This window comes from Sorex fumeus, unplaced genomic scaffold (genome assembly GCF_029834395.1).
Source record: "Sorex fumeus unplaced genomic scaffold, SorFum_2.1 ptg000020l, whole genome shotgun sequence".
Lineage (NCBI taxonomy): Eukaryota > Metazoa > Chordata > Mammalia > Eulipotyphla > Soricidae > Sorex > Sorex fumeus.
Window position 1 is genome coordinate 4234017 of NW_026606077.1, and position 24026 is coordinate 4258042.

Below are 24026 nucleotides of genomic sequence, written 5' to 3' on the forward strand. Positions count from 1 at the left end.
ATGAAAGGAGATAACTCCAGCAGCAGAGAATGTGCCGAGCATGTGTGCGGCCTGGACTGTGCAAGTCTGGTACCCCATGATCTCTCACTGCTGGGTGCAGCCCTGGTGACCCATGGGTCAGCTGCCAACCAGTCAGACCAGTCAGCTCAGCACCTGGGACTTTACTGGGAGTGGTCCGATTTAAAAATAAAAAACAAAATAAAAAAAGGAAGTCAGAAAATAAGACTTTTTGCAGGATTTATTCAGAGCACAAGGGAAAAAAGGATGGAAAGGGTTCCCTTTGGAAAATGAAAGAAAAGAAGACAAGCTACGTTTTACACTTCATGTTTCCATGTTGTCTGAGTCAGGGACAAAAAGTCCATCTCACTCTTATACAACTGAAAACCTGGGGCTGGGTGAGAACCTACAGGACATACCTATATGTGTCAAACCCTGCATCTGATCACCTGCACTGGGCAAAAAGTAGTTTAGTTGTCTAACTAAAGCGAACTAAATGGGTACATAAATAATATCATGTGGGGTATCTTTTTTGTATTTTGATGGTCTCACAGTTTAAAATATATTTGATTAAAACCACATGTCTCAGAGTCTTGGGGGTCACACCCACCAACTGGCCCCCTGGCGCCGTGTAATCCCATCAGCGGCCAAGACTCTGAGACTATAAAAACCAGCTCCCGGAACCGCGCGGCCACATTCGCAGCCGCGCAACATCTTATTATGACATCTCATTCCTACTTTGACAAACTGGCAGGCTACCGAATGTAGCCTGCCCACAGGGCAGAGTCTGGCAAACTCCCCGTGGCGTACCAAATATGCCAAATACCAGTAACAATGAGGGGTCTCATTCTCCTAAAGAGCCTTGAATATAATCTCAGGGCTAGGATGAAAGAGACGTTACTGGGGCCTGCTCGAGGCAATCGACGAATAACAGGATGACCTGTGATCTGTGATCTGTGAAAACCACATGTGGGCTATTTCCCACTCTGGAGAAGCCCATGTTCTCTCTTAAGCATGTTATCTTTCTTTCCTCTCACATTTCTCTAAATTTCTTTAAATAAAACTATTTTATATATTTTTTTAAAAAAACCACACGTAGGAGACTCTCATCTTGCTTTCCATACTAATCCCAACTTTCACGCACCTTGTCAGACTGCAAGAATTCCCAACTTACCCAGGTTCCTAGTTTACCAATAAGAAATCAAGATTCTTTGTGTTATGATCACTATCACAGGGGTAAGAGAGATAGTACTGCAGGAAAGTCTTCTTGCCTTGTACACAGCTGACCTGCATTTAATCTCTGGCACCCCATATGGTCCCTAGAGCCTGCCAGGAATAATTCCTAAAAGAAAAGATTCTGAGCATCAATGGGTGTGATCCCAAAACAAAAACAGGCAAAATTATCCACGTCTTTTTTATTTGTTTTGGGTTTTTGTGTTCTGGGGGGCCACACCTAGCAGTACTCAGAGCTTACTCCTCTCTGTACTCAGGGATCACTCCTGGTGAGGCTCAGGGTACCATATGGTGCTGGGGATCAAACCCAAATCAGTCATGTGCCATTCAAGCACCGTACCCACTGTACTACCTCTCAAGTCCCCACTATACAACTCTTACTTAAAAATGCTTAGACAAACTGCTGATCATATGAGCTAGAGATCAAAGCTGCCAACAACTATAAGTACTCACTGTTATAAGTCAAAAATATGTCCATTTAAAATGTGTACTGAATTAAGTATAATAAATTTTATATATACTAATTCCATGGCTGTATAAAGAATATAATATCCACCATAATACTTTTAGGAATTATAGGGCTGGAGCGATAGCATAGCGGTAGGGCGTTCGCCTTACAAGCAGCCAACATGGCGACCCGAGTTCGATTCCTCCGCCCCTCTCGGAGAGCCCGGCAAGCTACCGAGAGTATTCGATATGCCAAACACAGTAACAACAAAGTCTCCAATGGAGACGTTACTGGGCCCGCTCGAGCAAATCGACGCTCGAGCAAATCCACTTTTAGGAACTACTCACATATATACAATAATCTAGTACAGAAGGTAATTTTCTAGACAAGTTCCCATGAACTAAGGAAATTACATTTTAATAATCTTTTTTTTTTAAATTTTGCTTTAGGGCCACACCTGTGCTCAGAAATGACTCCTGGTGGGGGTCAGAGGATCATAAAGGGTGCCTGATAATGAGCCAGGGTCCACCGCATGCAAGGCAAGTGCCTACCTGCTGTATGATCACTCTGGTCCTCAGCAATCATCTTAATCTAGTCAAAAGGGTTCAGACTTCTGCTTTTTGGGTGTTGTTGTTGAGGGGAACACCCGTCATTGTTGAGGGCTTACTCCCGGCTCTGTGCTCAAGGATGACTACTGATGAGGCTCAGAAGTACACACGGGGCGCAGGGCAGACCATATGCAAGACAAGGGCCCTACCCACTGCACTATCTCGCCAGCCCTTTCAGTAGAAGAGTACCAGGTTCATGAAATTTCAAGTTCTTTTATTTTATTTTATTTAGCTTTTTGGGTCGCACCCGGCGATCCACAGGGGTTACTCCTGCTAATCACTCCAGCCCCGAAATTTCAAGTTCTAAAAATAACTGTGTAACCATCCTAGAAAATGAAACCAGTTCAAAGTTTGAAAACATTGAAAAACCAAATACGCTTTTTTTTTTTTAAAGACAAATCACACATGTTTATTTTATTTTTATTTTTTGGGTTCTGGTCCACACCCAGCATTACTCAGGGTTACTCCTGACTCTGAACTCAGGAATTATTCCTGAGGGGACCATATGGTATGCCAAGGATCAAACCTGGCTTGGCCACATGCAAGGCAAACGCCCTACCTGCTGTGCTGTCGCTCCAGCACCCTATCCACTGTGCTATATCTCCAACCCCAAATATAATTTTCTAAAGTATTTCTAAAGACTAGCCATTAAAAAAAAAACACAAAACAGTGGAATATTTTCTCCCAAAGTCAAACTACTGGTAGTTTCAAATATAAAGAACAATGCCCTCAAAAAAAATATATTTCAAGGATGTTTAAGATGGAAGGAGGAGGGGGCTGGAGCCTTAGCACAGCGGGTAGGGCGTTTGCCTTGCACGCAGCCGACCTGGGTTCGATTCCCAGCATCCCACATGGTGCCCCAAGCACCGCCAGGAATAATTCCTGAGTGCATGAGCCAGGAGTAACCCCTGTGCATCACCGGGTGTGACCCCCCCAAAAAAATGGAAGGAGGAGACCCTAAATGTTAGTAACTAAAAAAATTTTTAAAAAATCGAAAAAAATCCTCTCATACCTTTAAGACCATGCTTCAGACAATGTTCCATAACAACGAAGAACTGCTGCAAGGGCGGGTAGTCAGAATCCAAAGTCCGGCCAAAGCTTAGAGCAGATTCAATGAGTCCTTTGATACTCAGTTTGGCCATGTTCAACAAATTTGCTCTCTCAACAGCTGTGGGGTCTTTTGTAGCTGAAAGCAGAAAGGAAGAATTTCACATCCCTTGCAAGGCATGGCAGTGAAATAAACACAAATCTCCCTCAGTCTTCCTAAATAACACCCTATGTAGTTTCTCTTTACTCATTCTAGGATGCTAACATGATCACTCCGACGAGATTAATTATTCTCAAGATCCTGCAAGTTCTCTATATTTATTTTACTTCTGTATTACTTCTTCAGGAAGAATGAGCTGGGTTGTTTATTTGCTGGGGGATGGAGGGGTGTCCGGGCTCAGAGGTCCGGGCTTGGGAGACCATAGGTGATGCCTGGGCCAGCCCTGTGCAAGGCGAGCGTCTTAGCCCTGTATTATCTCTCCCAGCTTGGTTTTTTATGACTTTCTATGGAGATAAGTTTGGCTTAATGACAAGATGGATAGTAGGTAGAGTCAAAGGATGAAATCAAGGCCAAAAAAATTGTTCAATAAACTGGCAATGAAAAACAAGGGGCTGGAGCGATAGCACAGCAGGTAGGGCGTTTGCCTTGCATGAGGCCAACCCGGGTTCGATTCCCAGCATCCCATAGGGTCCCCCGAGCAGCACCAGGAATAATTTCTGAGTGCAGAGCCAGGAGTAACCCCTGACCATTGCCGGGTGTGACCCCCTAAAAATACAAAACAAAACAAAGGGTCCTGAGAGACGGCAGAGATTAAGGAGCATGCTTCGCTCAGTCACCCTAGTTCGATCTCAAGAACCACATATAGTCACATGACCCCGGCTACCAGGAGTGATCCCTGATCCCAGCTGGCTGTGGTGCAACCCTCACATACTCAGCCCCCAAAAGTAGTCATAACCCTAAAATTCCAGTATCATCTATAACAAATGATGAGTAAATAAAAACACAGGAACGATCAGAACTCATTTAATTCTTTCAGGGTTATTTGGGGGGCCTTCTCCGGCACGGCTGGGTGGGGGAGAAGCAATATAGCAAGGTGGCCTGATTCAGTGTTCCTGCCGGGAAACAAGATATGCTGGAGGCCACAAGGGACCACCAGACCTAAACTTCACAGTACTGTGGGGGAGCGTAGCAAGTGGACGCTGAGGATGGGGCATGCAAGGCTTGGAAGGTGTCCTAGGCCCTCTCAGGAGCTGTTTTAACCCTCTCTATTGTCTTTCACTGCAACTTTAATTCAGCGTTGTAGCACCTGCTGATCTTTCCAGATGGGGGTCATTCCTGGGGAGTACCTGCACCGAGCTGGGGAGACAGAACCAGGGTTGGCCTTGGGCAAGGGTAAGCGCTCATTTCTCTTGTTGAACAGATGCGCGTTAGAGTCTTTTTTTATTTTATTTTGCTTTTTGCTTTTTGGGTCATACCCGGCGATGCACAGGGGTCACTCCTGGCTCTGCACTCAGGAGTTACTCCTGGCGGTGCTCAGGGGACCGAAATCGAACCCGGGTCGGCCGCGTGCAAGGCAAACGCCCTCTCCGCTGTGCTATCTCTCCAGCCCCTAGAATCTTATTCTTAACTGGTATGTTCAACGCACACAAAACTCTTTTATGCTCGAATTAGACGCTCGGCCGCAGGCATCCTGGACACTCACGGTCGTGAATGCCAGGTTCATTTCCAATCACACGGCTCCTACAACGGGCAGAAGCACCGAGTCGAACATTCTGTCATCTCTGGCCCACTGACCAATCCCATAAAACGAAGGGGTCCCTATTTTCTCCCCAGGGAGAGAGAGAGAGAGAAAAAAAAACGGGGTTTCCAAGGAACTACCGCCGTCGTTCCGATCTCGGATCACTAGGCGTGCAGCCTAACGCTGAACCCTCAAAAACGCTGAACCTTGGGCTGGAGCGATAGCACAGCGGGGAGGGCGTTTGCCTTGCACGCGGCCGACCCGGGTTCGACTCCCAGCATCCCATGCACCGCCAGGAGTCATTCCTAAGTGCAGAGCCAGGAGTAACCCCTGAGCGTTGCTGGGTGTGACCCAAAAAGCAAAAAAAAAAAAAAAAACCCCAAAAACCGCTGAACCTTGAAAACCGACCGCAGCGGCTGCCAATCGGGCGCGAAGGAAGGGCCCCCCGCAGACCTCGCTGCTGCGAACCTGCAAGCTGACAGCCCCCCCCCCCCCCGCCTTTTTCATGCATTTCATTCGTTTTCCAGGGCGGGGGCGGGAGGAGGCGTCAGCGTCGGGGTTTCATCACCCCCGCACCGTCCCCGCCACGACCCGCAGTCCGACCCGAGACAAAGGCGGCCCCGGCCCGCAGCGCCCGCGGCCCGCAGCCGACCCCAACCTGCGCGTCCAGCCCGGGCGGGGGTCGCGGGGAGCCCCCCGCCGCCCTTCCCCCCCCGCCCCCCCCGCCAGCAGGACCCTCTGCGGGGCGCCCCGACCCGCGTCCGGGGCCCCCGGGGGCGGGGGCCGGAGGGGCCGCCCCCAGCCTCGCGCGCGTTGCCATGGCGACCCCCGCCGCCCCCGCGCCCGGCCGCTCCCCTTACCCATGGCGGCGGCGCGTCCGGCCCGGGCCTCCCTCCCGGGCCCGCCGACTCCCTGGGCGCGCGGCCGCCCCACAGCGCTCCCGGCGGCGGGAGGACGGGACGGGGCGGCGCGGCGGGGCGGGCGGGGCGGGGCGCGGCGCTGGCCCCTTGGCAGGGCCCCCCGGCCGCCCCCGGCCCCCGAGGACGACGCTCGAGACACGCGCGCGGCCGGCCGGGCGCCCCGCACGCCCCCCCGAGCCGCGTGACCGGCGCCGCCCAGGAACCGCGCGGGACTCTTTCCTGAGCCGCGTCGCCCGCTCGGCCGCCGCCGCCGCCGCCGCCGCCTTCCGGTCGCCTCCGCCCGCCCGGGCCCTGCCTGCTCCGGCGCGTCGCGGCGCGACCCCCTCCCGCCCACGCCGGTCATCGCCCGGGGTCGGCCGCGGGCACAGGCGGATCCAACAGTGGAAAGCAACTGGTTCAAGAAAAAAATCATCTTTTGTGTGTGTGTGTCAAGAAAAAAGCCATCGTGTGTGTGTGTGTGTGTGTGTGTGTGTGTGTGTGGTGTTTCGGGGTGTGTGGTGTTTCGGTCATCGCCCAGGGTCGGTCACGGGCACAGGCGGATCCAACAGTGGAAAGCAACCGAGAAGAAAAAAATCATCGTGTGTGTGTCAAGAAAAAAGCCATCGTGTGTGTGTGTGTGTGTGTGTGTGTGTGTGTGTGTGGTGTTTCGGTCATCGCCCAGGGTCAGTCACGGATGTGTGTGTGGTGTTTCGGGGTGTGTGTGTGTGGTGTTTGGGTCCCACCGGGCAATGCTCGGGGGTTCCTCCTGCCTCACGACTGGTTTAAGAAAAAAGCCATCGTGTGTGTGTGTGTGTGTGTGTGTGTGTGTGTGTGTGTGTCACACCCGGGGATGCTCGGGGGTTCCTCCTGCCTCACGTCCTCAGGAATCCCTCCTGGCGGTGCTCCAGGCACCACACGGGATGCCGGGAATCGAACCCGGGTCCGCTCCGCCGCGGGCAAGGCCAGCGCCCTTCCCTGCGATTGCTCCAGCCCCCAGTCGTCATTCCGTAAAAACGCCTGAGGGAGCCGGAAGTGAGGCTGAGTCCTCAGTTTTGGGAGAGGAGAAACATTCCCCGGAAGGAGGTGGCGACGCGGGATCGTTCTTCAGGAAGGGTCTCCAGCACAGACCCGTCGTTTCTCTGAGGTGATTTGTTTGACAGACGTCTTTTCATAGAGAAGAGGAAAAGGGATGACCCGGAGCCAAAGGGCTCGAGAACGGACAGGTGGAAACAAGGATGCGCCTCTTGATTCGTTACATAAGCAAACAAAACCTCACAGGACGACGCGTATTTTATTTGAGACCGAGATCTTCAACATCAGACACCGAACGCTGAGGTCGAAGAATAAGAGGAACCAGAAATGAGGCGGAGAGGGGACTGGCAAGAGCACAGGGGAAGGCGCTTGCCTCTTCTGCAAGCACCACATGCCGTCCCAGAAGGCACTGTCAGGAGTGACCCCAGGGCACTGCCCTTTGAGGCCCCAAACCAACACCACCAAAAGGCAAACAAGAAATTAATATATCAGAACTTGAAAGACCAGACTTCAAGATGGTCAGCAGAAAACAAAAAGAAGGAAAATCAAAAACAGATTTTGGATGAGGAATTCAAAATACATACTTTCTTCTTTTTGTTTTTGTTTTTTCCACCACACCTGGCAATGCTCAGGGGTTACTCCCAGATCTGCACTCAGAAATCACTCCTGGCCGTGCTCAGGGGACCATCTGGGGTGCCTGGGATTGAACCCAGGTCAGCCACATGCAAAGTTAAGCTCCCTACCTGCTATACTATCTCTCGGGCCCCCTTCTTAACATTAAAAAGACTGTGAACAAAAGAAATTTTTTTTTTCTGGTTTCAGGGCCTTACCCAGTAGTGCTAAAGGGAGGAGTGGAAAGGAACAATGCAATGCCAGGATCTGACCCAGAGCCCTTGCATGGGTCCCTGACTGTCTGCTGGGCCCTGAAAAGTGGAATCTATACCCAATTATTTAAATGTACAAAATATGGGGAAAAAAATTAATCTTGGGGGGAAAAAAAGCTTTTTTAAAAGTGCACTGACTCATACCCAGATAGGGCATCACACATGTGAGGCATATACTCTACCACAGACCCACATCCCCAGTCAAAACTTTGTTTTGAAATTTTTATTTCTAAAATGTTAAACTCAGGGCCCAGAGAGAGACAGCAAGTACAACAGACTGAGTGCACATGCTCTGCACTCAGGACCCAGGTTTGGCCCCAGGCACCACATGCTCCTCTGGGCACCAGGACATAACCCCACCCATGGAGTCAAGAATAGACCCTGAAGACTGCTGAGTGTGAACTGAAAAAAGAAAGTTAAGGCTCAGGACTGGGAGCCAGAGTGATAGTACAGTTGGCAGGGGGTTTGCCTTGCACATGGCCAACCCAGGTTAGATCCCCAGCATCCATTAGAGTCCCCAAAGCACCACCAAGAGTCATTCCTAAGCGCAGAGCCAGGAGTATGCCTAAGGAACGCCTAGGCATTGCCTAGGATGACACCCCCCTCCCCCAAAAAAGTTCAGGCCCAAAGTTAAACTGGGTCAAAATTTATCAGGATCTTTTTAGGTTGCACAAAAACACATTTAGAGCACCTAGTCTAGTTCGATGTAGCAGGAAAACTTTTGTAGCACCAAAACACAGTTGGGGAAAAGAAAAGTTCAGTTTAGTTTTGGATACATCTGAACTGAAAAACAAAATTACTAAGTTAAATTTTATTATGGGTAAAGAACTTCAAAAAGAATATACCTTAATTAAATAAAAAATAAATAACCTGAACTCTTAACAGAGTGTGCTTACTTCATATCATGTCCTTTGATTAAAAGTTACTTTCACATTCTAATCAGGCAGAGTTATGGCACATCCAAATTATGAATAGACAATAGAAAAAAGAACCACCACACTAGTAGAGAAACTCAAGGATGACACGGTATTAACTTCTTTGAGAATCACTCAATATGTGACAAAGACTATCTTGTTCTCCTGGTGGCAGATCAATGATGTAAAATAAGTTAAGGAAGATATATTTTAATACAATATGGAATTTCACAAAAATACTTATAGCTCCAATTTTTTTTTTGGGGGGGGTCACACCTGGTGATACTCAGGGCTTACTCCTGGCTCTGTGCTCAGGGATTACTCCTGGCAGTGCCGGGGGACCAGATGAGATACCGGGGATCGAACCCGGTCGGCCGCGTGCAAGGCAAACGCCCTCCCCACTATGCCATTGCTCCAGCCCCATGACTCCAATTCTAAAAATATAGTTATGCAGGGGCAGGAGAGATAGTACAGAGAGTAAGGCACTTGTCTTGAACACAGTTGGCCCGGGTTCAATGCCAGGTACCCCATATGGTGCTCCAAGCACCACCATGAGTTATTCCTGAGTGCAGAGTCAGAAATAAGCCCTAAGTACTGCTTGGTGGGGCCCTAAAAACAAGAAAAGGTTTAACTAAAGAATGCAACCCAGGGGCCAGAGCGATGGTACAGCAGGTGCAAAGCCTAGGACGTGGTAAACCTGGGCTCAATTCCTGACACCCCACCTGGTCCTCCGAACCCGCCAGAAGTGACTCCTTAATGCAAAACCAGCAGTGACCCCTGAGCATCACCAGGTGTGGCTGAAAAACAACAAAAGAAAGAACAGAGAAAGTATAAAATCCAATAGTGTTTTTCATTCTTCTTGATGTCAAAACTTCAAAAATAAAACACATTTTATTTATTTGTGCTCAGAGGTGCTCAGATGTGCTCAGGGATCCATGCAGTGCCAGTGAGTAGGGTGCCTGCCTTGCATGCAGCTGACCCAGATTTAATCATCAGTACTCCTTATGACCCCCACCAGGAGCGATCCCTGAGTCCAAAGCCAGGAGTAGCCCTAAGCACTGCTGGGTGTGGCCCAAATAAACAAATAAGTAGGTTTTAAAATTTGGATTTTTTTAAAAAGAATCTCGTTTATGTTTTGTCTGTCAAAAGGAATGTCATGTAATTTAGGTGATGATAAATGGTTTTCAAAACATAAAAATCCTTCACAAAGCCTAAGTCCTTCATGAATTAAAAGAGTAAAAAGTACAAGTCATTCTAATATACAACATTGTAGCACTGCATAGTAGCACTGTCCACCCGTTGCTCATCGATTTGCTCCAGCAGGCCCAGTAACGTCTCCATTGTGAGACTTGTTACTGTGTTTGGCATATCGAATATGTCACGGGGAGCTTGCCAGGCTCTGCCGTGTGGGCGAGATACTCTCGGTAGCTTGCTGGGCTCTCCGAGAGGGGCGAGGAATCAAACCCGGGTCAGCCAGGTGAGTTGCATGCAAGGCAAATGCCCTACCACTGTGCTATTGCTCCAATCCAAAATAAATGTAATTTAAGAGATATCCAAAATTATATTATCTGACATTTGTGACTTTTTATTTATTGTTTTGCTTTAGCTGCGGCTCTTGATTTTTAATCACGGGAGCAGTCTACTGACTCAGGGATGAGCCAGTACAGGTGACACATTCCACATGCGTTTTTCTGACATGTTGGCAGCTAAGTTTACACTGCATTTACCAGTAAGACGGACTTCACTTGTTCCTAGGCATCTGTCACTTTAAAAATGTAATTTCTCATCCTGAATTTTAAAAGGATCATAAATTTGGAATAACCAACTTTCCTGTATGTATTTTAAGAAAAATTTGCCTTGTTCCTAAGTCCCTTTTTGGCCCTTTCTCACTCATGAATTATTCCTCTGTAATGACCTTCATTACTTTATTTTTGCTTAAAGGTACTTCCTGGGGCTGGAGCGATAGCACAGTGGGTAGGGCGTTTGCCTTGCACGCACCCAACATGACGGACACAGGTTCGATTCCCAGCACCCCATATGGTCCCCTGAGCACCATCAGGAGCAATTCCTGAGTGCATGAGCCAGGAGTAACCCCCGAGCATCACCGGGTGTGACCCAAAAAGAAAAAAAAAAATCCTAAAAAAAAAAAAAAAAGTACTTCCTGTCAATTGTTTTCTCTCTTGCCTTAGAGACACAGATTTCTGAATTTAGTCTATGGAAAACACAAGACACTGAGTTGTTTTTGGTTTGTTCCCCACCCCCCGCCGCTCCCCTGCTTTTTGGGTCACACCCAGCCGATGCTCAGGGGTTACTCCTGGCTCAGCACTCAGGAATCACTCCTGGCGGTACTTGGGGGACCATATGGGATGCTGGGAATTGAACCCGGGTCGGCCGTGTGAAAAGCAAACGCCCTACCCGCTGTGCTATTGCTCCAGCCCCAAGACACTGAGTTTTAATGTATGCATTATTCTCAACAGTGCAATCAAGGGGTTGGAGTGATAGCACAATGGGAAGGGCATTTGCTTGCCTGCAGCTGAGCAGGGTTCGGTTCCCAGCATCCTATATGGTCCCCTGAGCACCGCCAAGGAGTAATTCCGGAGTGCATGAGCCAGGAGTAACCCCTGTGCATCGCTGGGTGTGACCCAAAAAGAAAAAAAATGCAATCAAGGGGTTGGAGAGACAATGGATAAGGCAAGTCGTGCAATAATAAAAATAAGAACCATGTTCACCCACTGTAACACTGTCTCTTGCTTTGCAAGTAGCTGACCTGGGTTCAATCCAGCATCCCAAATGATCTCGGCAGCACTGCCAACACTGATTCCTATCAAAGAGCCAGAAGTAAGCTCAGAAGATTACCAGGTGTGGCCCACAAAGCTAACTAACACCAACAACAGAGGTGTAATCAAATGTGACCCCATATAAGATAAAAAGGATATGAGTTTTTCTGAGTTCAGATGATGAAGAAGCTTCTCCAAAGGGGGATAGCGGGTGAGCGAAGACACAGATCCCAGGAGGATCAGTTTATGTTTGGCTCTGGTAATAGCAACATTAAGACGTCGCCAATCTTTCAAGAGTTCACCAATCTGTAAAGAAATGCAATTTTCAATTATTTCAGTTTTCCTATGTATTTGAGATTGTTCTGATGAACCATGACGTTCTATTTGAACCATTTTCCTTCTTTTGAAAACAGATTGTGAGTTGGTTGGGGGAATAGCTCAGATTTCCTATATAGAAGGTCTTGAGTTTGAACTCTAGAACCAAAAGAAAACGAAACAACAACAAAAGCCCACAGACTGCAAAAATGAGTTGTCAACATAGTTAAAGCTCCAGACAACTGGAAAAACTTGTTCTTAGTGTCAACTCCAATACTTTATCTTGGGTGTGAAATCAGTCATAATTTCAAATAATAAGTAGTGCAATAATAAAAAGAAGAACCATGTTCACCCACTGTAACACTGTTTCTAACAGTAATTAAATCTTATAATAGGAGCTAGAGAGTCAATGGGAAGGGCGTTTGCCTTGCACGTGACCAACTTCAGTTTAATCCCCAGAACCCCAAGCCCCCTATTGGGCCCCTGAGCCTTGCCAAGAGTGACCCTTGGGCATGGAGTCAAGAAAGCCCCAAGCACAGCTGGGTGTAGCCAAAACAAAACAACAACAACAAAAAAGTCAGACTCAGGAGAAAGATGATTATACCATGACATGTATGTATAACAGATAAACTATGCAACAGTAAGAAAAAAAAACTCTCTGTATTCACATGGAAAGATTTCTAAGCTATTAAGATGAAAAAGGAAAGTCTAGCATTGAGTTATAAATACATAATTAACTTTTGGAAAAAAAAATGAAAATATAAATGCTGATTCATATCTATTAGCATATGCAAATACGAAAACTAAAAAAATTGTCAGAGAGGTTCAAAACTGAGTACAAGAGGGTGTATGCAACCCTTGGTCACTGCAACAACAGTATCAACAACAATAAAGGGAAGGGGATGAAAAAATAAGCCAGTAACAAAAGGAAAATTATTATTTGACTCCGCTAACAGGATGCACATAGAAGTATCATATTAATGGAAATAGAAAATAAAACAGTGAGTGCCAAATGCTGGGAAGTGGGGGGAATGGAAACTATTCCTGAAACTATTCAGTTTTGCAAAGTGAAAGTGTTTTGGAGACTGTTATATATATACCACGTTAATAGATTTAATACTACTGAACTCTAAACTTTAAACCAATTAAGACAATACATTTTATGCTTTAATAATTAAAGCGAGAAGACTCCGAACAAACAGGAAGTACAATTCACTTACAGTTCCATCTTTATTACTTCTAACAAAAGAGACCAGAATAATACTTTTGTCTCTTCCTTGGTATCTGTCTACTGTATTAACTTCAACCATCCCAAGAGACAAGTGTGCCAATAAGTCATTGATGATCTTCAGTTGCTTCCTGTATGGTGCAATGATGCCAATATCACAGGGATTACATCCAGCCTACAGACAATAAAAACATTAAAAGACACAATTTAAAAATAAAAAATTCCTGATTTTCATTGTTTTTTACTAAATCTACCATACTAAATGTCTATGTACCGTGCCCGAGTGAAAGTTACAATAGGTCTTTTTAAGAACTAGTATTACTACTACTAGTTACTGAATCTGCTATAAATCTATACCCGTACTTCTGAGATGAAATCATCTATCCCATGATCTTTAGAGGTTCAGGGTGGCATAAAGGTTGGTGCATCACTAAAACAGGGCCATTATAAAGAACAGTAACAACACACTTCACTTCCGGCTCGTCCTCACAGGGAGGTTTTCACATCCCAATTATACTGACTACAATTCTGCCTTAACAATAAGAATTTTGCTTGCAAAAAAGTTTCCTAAGTGAAGACCCAAAAATGTCACTATGAAAAATTGCATCTTAGATAAACTTTCTCAAAATAAAACAGGCTGTAGGCTTTATGTCTCTCACCTTAGTAAGGATTAAGGCCAGATGTTTTTGTTTTGGCTTTTGTTGTCTTGTGGCAGTGCTCAGGGACCATGTGGAGTGCTGGGGCTCAAACCAGCGTCAGATTTACGCAAGGCAAGTGCCCTACCCACTGTACTCTGTCTGGCCCCAAGGTCAAATCTTAAGTTTCTTGTACTCTGACTTTTCTTTGAGAGATGGGAATTTGGGGACCACACCTGGCAATGCCCAGGAAGTGCCTGAGTTCTCTTCCCCGCCAGCACTTTAATATCCTATTACTCTACAACTAAATATGAATTCGTTATCAAAATTCATGATATTCTCAATTACCTTGATAAAAATTGAAGTCAGGAAAACTACAAGTTTGGCTTCTGTTATGTTGCTCACACCTCCCTTTTCAATTTGTTCTGGTGCTGGAACCTAAATAAATAAAATAAGCAGCCAGTTTATAAGCCAGTCTCTGGAGTGAGAGTCAGCACACAGGCATAGAGGCGAGCGCATCAGCAGCCTGAGGGCGCCTTCAGACTTCCAGATACCCCAAAATTGCTGCTGTGCCTTTGGCCAGACCCCAAAAACTTGGGGCAAAATTTACCAAGAAAGTCAAGGGCCAAAAGTTAGGTACGTGACAGAGAAACAAACCACCACAAACCACCTCCGGCTCAGCTATATAATTGGAGGCAAGGCCTCTTTGGTTCCTGATTGAACTGCTTAATGGCCATGAACCCAGAGACTCAGAAACAAATCTCGAAACCCAGCGGCTTTTGGCAGAAATGCGTCCAGTCCCTGCAGTAGGTTACCGGTGCTGGGCCAACCCAGGTGGGAATAGGTTTCCTGCCTTGGCCTGTTCCCCCCAGCGGCCCAGTGGCTGCCATCCTTCAGAGGTCACTGGACAGTCACGTTTGGGCCCCCAGTGATGAGACTCGCAGGGCCTCACGGGATGGGGGTGGAGCCGGTCCAGTCCTCCCCACCCCAATGAGACCCCAAGTCATCGCCCAGGAACGGCCTCTCTGGCTCCTGATCAAGCTGCTTAACGGCCATGATCCCAGAAACTCAGAAACAAATCTCGAAACCCAGCGGCTTTTGGCAGAAATGCGTCCGGACCACGCAGTAGATTACTGTCGCCGGGCCACTCCAGGGGGGAAAGGGCGTTGTCCCTCCGCCTGCTCCCCCTTGGTGGCTCGGTGGCCGTCATCCTCCAAAGGCCATTGGACAGTCAGGCTTGGGCCCCAAGTGACGAAACTTGTTGGGCCTCACAGGATGGGGGTGGAGCCGGGCCTGTCCTCCCCACCCCAACGAGACCCCAAGTCATCGCCCACGAATGGCCTCTCTGGTTCCTGATCAAGCTGCTCAATAGCCATGATCCCAGAGACTCTGGAGCAAATCTTGAAACTCAGTGGCTTTTGGCAGAAAGCCCTCCAGGTTTAAGTGTTAAAATTTCAGATTTTCAAAATCACATGGCCCTACTGCAGCCACGCGACATCATATATTATTCATAACCAGCAATAGAACACCAATTGTCTACTGTTGCCTTTTCAGCAGAGTTGAGTGTTGGGGTAAAATCTCAAATAATAATGGTGGGTCTGGTGTCGAAATATTGAATGTGATCAAAGTAGAGAGAGAGTAATGTGAGAATCATCTGCCCCATAGGTAGGGGCAGGGTGTGGAATGGGGTTATACTGGGGTTTTTGGTGGTGGAGAATGGGCACTGGTGAAGGTACAGGTGTTTCATTGTATGACTGACACTTAGACCCAAAAGCTTTGTAACTGCTCTCACGGTGATTCAATAAATAAAATTATAAAAAATGGGGAAAAAAAAGCAAGGTGGAGTTCATGCCCAATTCAATCAGCCTAAACAATGGCTGAATAATTAGCAATACTCCTGCATTAAAAAATAAATAAATAAATAAAATGGAGAAAATCAATATGAATAAATGGTATTAAGTCACCTTTTAGAAAGCCACTCAGATAAAGCTCACCTTAAACTACTACAGTTGAGACCAAAATCTATCAGCACACGTGGAGTTTCACATACCATATTTTGTTACCTCCAATTTTGTTTGTCAGAGACCAGGAGAGATAAGAAATTTTCCCCAAACCTAGTAATAATAGCTCTAGGGGTCAATCAATCTGGCACTAAGATCTGTGCTTTTCCTATTCTCTTGCATCTTTTATACAAAAACTGCACTGCATTGTCACACTGTCATTCCACTGTTCATCGATTTTGCTCGGGCAGGCACCAGTAACGGCTCCATTCCCGTGGACCATTCCCTCTCCTGTGCTAATGCAGCCCAATGCCGTCTGCTCGCTCCAGGAACATGAAGTGAGACCTGTTGTTACTGTTTTTGGCATATCGAATACGCCACAGGTAGCTTGCCTGGCTCTGCCGTGCAGGCGGGATAATCTCGGGAGCTTCCCGGCTCTCTGAGAGGGACGAGGAATCGAACCCGGGTTGGCCATGCGCAAGGCAAATGCCCTACTCATTGTGCTATCGCTCCAGCCCTATACAAAAACTTAAGCAGATAAAACTGTCCAGGTTCTGCTAAACTTGATAAAACTCTCCAAAGGCTATTCGGCTCTTCTATCAACCTTAAGTAACCTTATTACTATTATTTTTATTGTTATTATTATTATTTTTATTTTCAATGTCTGTTTTCATTTTTGCTTGTTTGGGAGCCACAACTGGCTGTGATCATGGGCTCTATGCTCAAGGGACCATGCAATAGTGGGGACCAAACCCAGGCTTCCCTTATGCAAATCATGAGCCGAGCCCTTTGAGCTACCTCTCCGGCTGCTTAAGTATTCAAAATCCTAGTATTAAAAGGATGGGATTGGAGCAATAGCACAGCAGGTAGGGCGTTTGCCTTGCACGCGGCTGACCCGGGTTCGATTCCCAGACATCCCATATGGTCCCCTGAGCACTGCCAGGGACGATTCCTGGGTGCAAAGCCAGGAAGAACCCCTCTGCATTGCCTGGTGTGATCAAAAGGCAAAAAAAAGAGGAATGTGAGGGGCTGGGGTACAGTACAGTAGTACAATACAGTACAGTAGTACAGCGGGCAGGGCGTTTGCCTTGCACGCGGCCGACTTGGGTTCAATCCCCGGCATCCCATATGGTCCCCCAAGCACCGCCAGGAGTGATTCCTGAGTGCAAAACCAGGAGTAACCCCTGAGCATCACTGGGTGTGAACCCAAAAACACAAAATGTGAGTTGCAAAAACTGTCTGAGCAATCATTGGGAAGGTCAACAATAAATTGTAGCCAATAAACAGGAGTGACGGTTTATAAAAGCAGTCACCCAGGGACATGCAGTGGACAACCTGGCAGGCTACCGACTGTAACCTGCCCACACGGCAGAGTCTGGCAAACTCCCCGTGGCGTACCCAATATGCCAAATACCAGAAACAATGATGGGTCTCATTCTCCTAACCCTGAAAGAGCCTTGAATGTGGCACTTTTTAGAATCTCAGGGCTAGGACGAAGGAGACGTTACTGGGGCCTGATCGAGGCAATTGATGGATAACAGGATGATCGTGATCGTGATCATGATCACCCAAGGACTGACTGGTAGCTCAACAGCTGAGGGCATGCTGTGATGTGACTGGGTTCAATCCTTGGCACTACACGCTATCACTGCCAATTTCTAGGAAGTATAATTAGACTTAAAACTTAGTTTTCAAGCTTTACTTTTTTCAAAGTCCATTTTGACACATTATTCATCAGAATAAACTTTCTCCCAAAGAGAATAAATATATACAGGGAGAAGTAAGATTATCCTGTGTTGAAGCACCATGGTTTTCAAGCTCTCCAGAAGCATTCACTACTGGAAACTGTGGAATTTCAATAATAGGACGAATACAGAAAAATAGAAAGTGTCTTACCTTATCTGTATTAAGAAAACAAACAGGATTGTTTGGCTCAAATGCTCCAGCCAGCCAAGGGTTTTCAGAATAATCAGCATAAAATTCCAGTTCCAGTTTCACATCCTTCAAGTTAGGAAGGTTTGTCACTGCATTAGCTACTTTGTCTGATCCACACTCCAGCTTCCCCTCATATGTCAATTTATTACTTAAGGACATGATCTTACTACAAAGATGACAAAAAAAATAATTTAGGCAGATGAAAAGAAACTTGAAAATCTTCCACAGCTGACCAGTTACAAATTACCAGTTACCTGTTCATTCTGTACTGCACAGTTAACTGTACAACAGCGTCTTTATTCTTCTCCAGCCTTTTGAATAAGCTTTCACTCATGCCGAGATCTCTGTCAACAAATCGAATTCAGGTCTGTCAGTGTACTGACACTGTCCCTTAAAAGCCCTGCCAGGGGAGCTGGAGCAATAGCACAGTGGGGAGGGCGTTTGCCTTGCACGCGGCAGACCAGGGTTCGATTCCCAGCATCCCGTATGGTCCCCTGAGCACCACCAGGAGGAATTCCTGAGCGCAGAGCCAGGAGGAACCCCTGTGCATCGCCGGGTGTGACCCAAAAAGCAAAAAAAAAGCCCTGCAAGGGACAGCGGGAGTGACAGTAGAGCAAGTACTTTGTCTCGCCCACAGCTGACTGGGGTTTGATGCCCAGCATCCTAAACAGTCCCTGAACCCCAGCAGGGACCACGTCCCTGGGCAGAGAGCCAGGAGTCAGCCCTGAACACCGCCGGGTGTGGTCCCCAGAACAAAACAAACAAGAATCCTAGAAACGGAAACCGCAGCGTCCGCCTACCTTGCCTCCCGGTTCAGCACAAGGGGAGGGAGCTGCTGATGATCCCCCACCAGCACGAATCTCCGGGCAAAGAAGAGGGGCCCCAAGCAAATGGGCTGGCTAATCTGAGACGCTTCATCCACAATACAAAAATCGAAAGTTTTACGAGAAAATATTGGGTGGTTTATTCCCATACATGTCGTTGCGACTATAAGCTGAAAGGAAAGAAAACAGGAAAGTATGGCATCATTGTACAAGTCAAAGAAATATACTTCTGGAGCATGCGCTTTGCATTTGAGAGCCTGACACTGCCTGGTCCCCTGAGCACTGCCCCAGGAGTAGTTCCTAAACTCTGTAAGATGTGACCCCTCCAAACCAACAAAATACTTCTTCCATTTTTAAGTCAAGAGATAAAAAAAAATAATTCTCTGTTCCCATAGCAAAAATCCTCATGATATTTAATTCTAAAACACTGATTACAGGATACAAATAAAAAAACTTTTTCAACTGTGAAACTGATTTTTAGGGGAAGGAGGGTGGTGTGATGCCAGGGCGAACCCAGGACTTCACACACACAAGGCAAATGCCCTACTGCTGAGTTACATTCCCAGCCCCTTTACTATAAAGTAAAAAAAAAAAAACTCAAACACATTTTCTAGTTCTTACAAACAATGCTCAAATTTGGATATTTCCAGATGGAAATCGAAGACATTTAAGAGGCAATAAATGAACACTTTTTTTTCAGAAGCTGACTGACTTAACTTTCGAGATCCTGTAATACTTCCTTTTACTCATCCCACCAAGTACAACCCAAAATACATGAGCGTTATATACAGAACTAGAAGGACTTTAAAGATGAAGACAGTCAGATCAACTAGGAACCCTGGGACCCGAGCAACAGGACGTAGGTCCCCCAGCTCTGCTCCTGTGCGCATATCCCAGGGTAAGAGCTGAAGAAGCCTGATTAGTGCCTACAGACGAACAAAAGGATCTAACAAAAGCCTACTGCTCCAGCCCAAAGGGAACAGGAAGGGAAAGGCGTAGTGGAACCCCTTCCCATGCGCCCCTCACCACCAAAAATAAGCTGTTCTATAATACTCTCGGAGAGCCCGGCAAGCTACCGAGAGTATTCGATACGCCAGACACAGTAACAACAAAGTCTCCAATGGAGACGTTACTGGGCCCGCTCGAGCAAATCGATGATCAACGGGAGGGCCTTTACTTAAGGGCTGGAGTGATAGCACGGCGGTAGGGCGTCTGCCTTGCACGGGGCCAACATGGCCGACCCGAGTTCGAGTCCTCTGCCCCTCTCGGAGAGCCCGGCAAGCTACTGAGAGTATTCGATATGCCAGACACAGTAACAACAAAGTCTCCAATGGAGACGTTACTGGGCCCGCTCGAGCAAACCGACGATCAACGGGAGGGCCTTTACCTTTACCTTTTATAATAAATACTCTACTGTCGTCAAAACTCAGAGGGAAAAAATGCAACCCCACCCCACTGAAGCTGCAAAGGCTGAGTGGGCACCTGCACTCCCATTTCATAAGACCAAGTAGGGAACTGGGAATATGCGACTGTTCAAACATTGCTGGGGGCAAATGAAAGATAGCACAATGGGTAAAGTAGATAAAGGGCCAAACATGACAACCTCTCAGGGTCTGTACCGCAACCCATAATGCCCCAAAGTAGAGAGAGATTTTGGGGAATCATGTCTGCCATCTCGGAGAGCCCGGCAAGCTACCGAGAGTATTTGATATGCCAGACACAGTAACAATAGTCTCCAATGGAGACGTTACTGGGCCCGCTCGAGCAAATCGACGATCAACGGGAGGGCCTTTACCTTTACCTTTATGTCTGCCATGGAGGCAGAGGGAGGGTGGGAAAAGGGGGGGTTATACCAGGGATATTGGTGGTGGGGAGTGTGCACTGGGGGAGGGATGGGTGTTTGATCATTCTGTGATTGTAACCCAAACATGAACGCTTAGAACTCTCTCACGGTGATTCAATAAAATTTAAAAAAAAAAATGAGTAAGGCCTCGAGGCAGTCTGTGAGGTTGAACCCTGGTTCAATCCCCAGCACCAGAGATGGTCTCTGCAGACCCACCAGGAGTGATTCCCAAGCACAGAGCCAGGAGTAAGCTAAGCTGTGTGCGGTGCAGACCAAAACACACAATTAAATGCATCATTTTCCTCGTGCTGTTTTCCTCCCCTCTCTCAGGCTGCAGAGCGTGTTTCTTCTCCCAGCCTGCAGCCATGGTCTGGACTGGAGATTGCACACTTGCCCGGCAGTGGTGTCTGGGCTCCCAGTGGTGGGGTGCCCCACTGTCTGCTTGTGGGACTTGCTCCCGCGCTCTTTGGGTTCACTCATAGCTGAGGCACAAGTGATGGCTGTCACACATAAATGTGTGTGTGAGTGTGACTGTTCAAGGGGCCCAGGGGAGTCCCACCAAGAGTCACCTCTGAGCACAAAGCCAGGAGTAAGTCCTGAACAACGCTGGGTCTGGCCCCCAAATCAAACAATCCGCAAGTGTGTGCTTGCATGACTTGGCTGCTCACAAATGTTCTCACTGGTCACAGTCCCCTGGCTGTGACCACTACGTCAGGTGCAGCACTCACCAGGGTGACGCTGCTTTTCTGGGCCAACACGAGTCTCAATGCCATGTGGCTGGAAACGGCCTGTGATGCCGGAGACCACACAGGTTGCAGATCTGTCAGGATCAAGCTAGACACATGCGGAACACCAGGAATCTGAACTCGAGACCTTACATTTGCAAGGTGGCAAGGGCGGTGCTCTTCCTGGGCTAATCCGCCAGGCCCTGAAAGAGTCATTATACAACCGCAGTACTTACTTGACTGTTGTAGAGCTCTTCCAGGTGAGCTAAGGACTTAATGGACTTGGTTCTGTAAATTTCCTCCTCTGTAAACTTCTGGATATCTGGGTGAACTTTCTGCGTCTGGCCCAAGCGCAAAAATCCGATTTTAAACTTGGCTAACTTCAAGAGAATATTGTCAACAGCTGAGTGTGTATAGCTGGTCAGCAAGACACTAAAACCACAGGCATAGAGAATTCTTACCTAAATAATAAATAAGAGAAAAGAAATTACGGCTCATTTTGAACATGTTTCTATTTTCCACTAAGAACGAAAACACTAAAAAGGAAGCTTATTTAAAAGCTAAGGCATGGGACATGTTTTTAAATCATAAAGTAAAAATGCTTTATAAAAATTTAAATGGCAATAGCACTTTATTAATATATTAATATTCCATAAAAAGAACCATATATTCATATAATAAGTATATATCAGCTTTTAACAGTGTGAATCAACTACTTGAAACTTTACTGAAGTAAAAAAAAACCCTACTAAATCATCATTATACACTTTTTCTTTGGTTTTGGGGTCACATCCAGCAGTGCTCAGGGCTACTCCTGTTTTGGTTGTTCCTATCTGGGCTGTTGCTGTCAGTGCTCAGGGGACCGTGAAGAAGAGCCAGGAATCCGCAGCCTCCAATACGCAAAGCAAGTGCAATACCACTGAGTCACATCCCCAGTCGCTACAGAATTTTCTTTTTCATTTAGGGTGAGGCTAAACCTGGGAGTATTGTTCAGGTTTATTTTGGGGGGAGGGGGGCAACACGGCAGTGCTCAGAGTACCACATGGGATGCCAGGGCTTGAACTCAGACCTCCTACATTCAAAGCATTTACTCGAGTCAACTGAGCTCTCTTTGATCCCCAAAGTAGCTAGTGTTCAGGGACTATTCCAGGCTTGCTACTTAGGGATCATTCCAGGAGTACTCAGGGAACCCTGTGGCACCAGAGATCAAACCTAGAACTCTGGCATGTAGAGTATGCTCTTCCGCCCTTTGAATCATCTCCCTGACCCATAATTTATTCAATCTCTTTGGTGGAGAGGGGAATTGGGGCCCCTATCAGCAATGCTTAGTTTACTCCCGGCTCTGTGCTAAGGGGTGACCCTGGTAGTATTCAGAGGACCAGATGTGCTGTTGGAGATCAGAGTCATGGACATGCAAGGAAAGCACTTCACTTCCTGTGCTATGTTTTTGGTCCTATTATTTTTTTTTCTTTTTGAGTCACACCCGGAGATGCACAGGGGTTACTCCTGGCTCATGCATTCAGGAATTACCCCTGGCGGTGCTCAGGGGACCATATGGGATGCTGGGACTCGAACTCGGGTCAGCCACGTGCAAGGCAAACACCCTACCTGCTGTGCTCTTGCTCCAGCCCTGGTCCTATGAATTTTTTAAAGGACAAGAATTTACAATACTAGCAAGAGTGATCTAAGACATTTCACATCTAAAAACTCCAGCGTCATACACCCCCACCCCCACCCCAAGAAATCAATAAATCAATCCATAAAAAAAAAAACCTCCATCGTCCCAGGGTGTATCAGAGACTGTGAGGCCCCTGGTTCAATCCCTGGCAGCAAAACAAAGTATGTGGCTCTAACATAATTGTGTGACTGCCTCCCCACCCCCAACCTTTAATGATCTCCTACCAATAACTAAGAAATCAAGACTTCAGGGTCAGTGAGATAATACAACGGGCAGGGTGACTGCCTTGCATGCGGCTAACCTGGGTTTCATCCTCGGCATCCCACATGATTCCCTGAGCTCTGCCAGGAGTGACCCCTGGGCATTCAAAGTGGAGCCTGAGGTTATCGTGCCACTCAGGCCCTGCAGTGCTGGGGACATCTGTATCCTACCTCTGCCTAAAAAAATGATGTTCTGGGGCTGGAGCAATAGCACGGCGGGTAGGGAGTTTGCCTTGCACACGGCCAACCCGGGTTCGATTCCCAGCATCCCATATGGTCCCCCGAGTACCGCCAGGAGTAATTCCTGAGTGCAGAGCCAGGAGTAACCCCTGTGCATCGCTGGGTGTGACCCCCCCAAAAAAATGATGTTCTGCCTAAAAAGTTCAGCCCTTTGAAATAAAAATCCTGAGCTGAGCACTCTAACGTCAGTATTTACTTGGAGCAAAAGAATAATAACCTTACAAGAGTACATATTGTCGTCGTTTTTCCCGTGCCAGGCATGCCCACGATGAGTGTGTAATCTTTTGAAAGAAGGACCTTTTTCATGGCTTGCCTCTGAGGTTTATTCAAACCTACATTTAAATTTTAAAATAACAAACAAAAAGGTATTAACATCAGTGAGCAAATAAACCATTTTCCAAGGAAAGCAGCCTTGTTTTCAATACACCCTTCTCACAGTAATAAAATATTATTGACTTTCTTTTAATAATAGTAAAATATTATTGACTAAGGATATAAATAAACAATGTGGAAAGGAATGAAACTCGTGAGAGCAGGCTTAGAACGCGTGATGGAGCTTCGATGATAAACAGAACCAAGACAGAGGAATGGGCTCAGCCACACTGACCACGGCCTACCCCTGAGAATGCAGGCAACAGTGTCCTTTGCGTCATGTGGAAGAACAGAACTGAGGTAGCATATAAACTGGGGTTCGTGAAAGTCAATGATTAACTCTCGAAGCTTTTGGCTGAAACACAGAACACATGTTTTTAAGCAATAAAATGC

The 24026-nt window shown here is 46.9% G+C and overlaps 2 protein-coding genes across 3 annotated transcripts in view; both read right to left on the minus strand.

The window, feature by feature from the left end:
- Window positions 1-5942, minus strand: part of RUFY2 (RUN and FYVE domain containing 2) — a 39321-nt gene extending 33379 nt beyond the window's left edge. For both annotated transcript variants that reach the window (XM_056113406.1, XM_056113407.1), the window contains exons 1-2: window positions 5933-5942; window positions 3299-3472 (exon numbers count right to left, since the gene is read on the minus strand). In XM_056113406.1, the coding sequence (XP_055969381.1) occupies window positions 3299-3472; window positions 5933-5936 (178 nt within the window). In that variant the 5' untranslated portion in view covers window positions 5937-5942. The remainder of the gene's footprint in view (window positions 1-3298; window positions 3473-5932) is intronic.
- Window positions 5943-8707: 2765 nt separating this feature from the next.
- The window catches only part of DNA2 (DNA replication helicase/nuclease 2), a 39644-nt gene continuing 24325 nt past the window's right edge, over window positions 8708-24026 (minus strand). The window contains exons 12-21 of the mRNA XM_056113371.1: window positions 23879-23988; window positions 23479-23593; window positions 21320-21539; window positions 18492-18685; window positions 17946-18035; window positions 17653-17857; window positions 14105-14194; window positions 13114-13296; window positions 11738-11884; window positions 8708-8985 (exon numbers count right to left, since the gene is read on the minus strand). Of these exons, the coding sequence (XP_055969346.1) occupies window positions 8917-8985; window positions 11738-11884; window positions 13114-13296; window positions 14105-14194; window positions 17653-17857; window positions 17946-18035; window positions 18492-18685; window positions 21320-21539; window positions 23479-23593; window positions 23879-23988 (1423 nt within the window). The 3' untranslated portion in view covers window positions 8708-8916. The remainder of the gene's footprint in view (window positions 8986-11737; window positions 11885-13113; window positions 13297-14104; window positions 14195-17652; window positions 17858-17945; window positions 18036-18491; window positions 18686-21319; window positions 21540-23478; window positions 23594-23878; window positions 23989-24026) is intronic.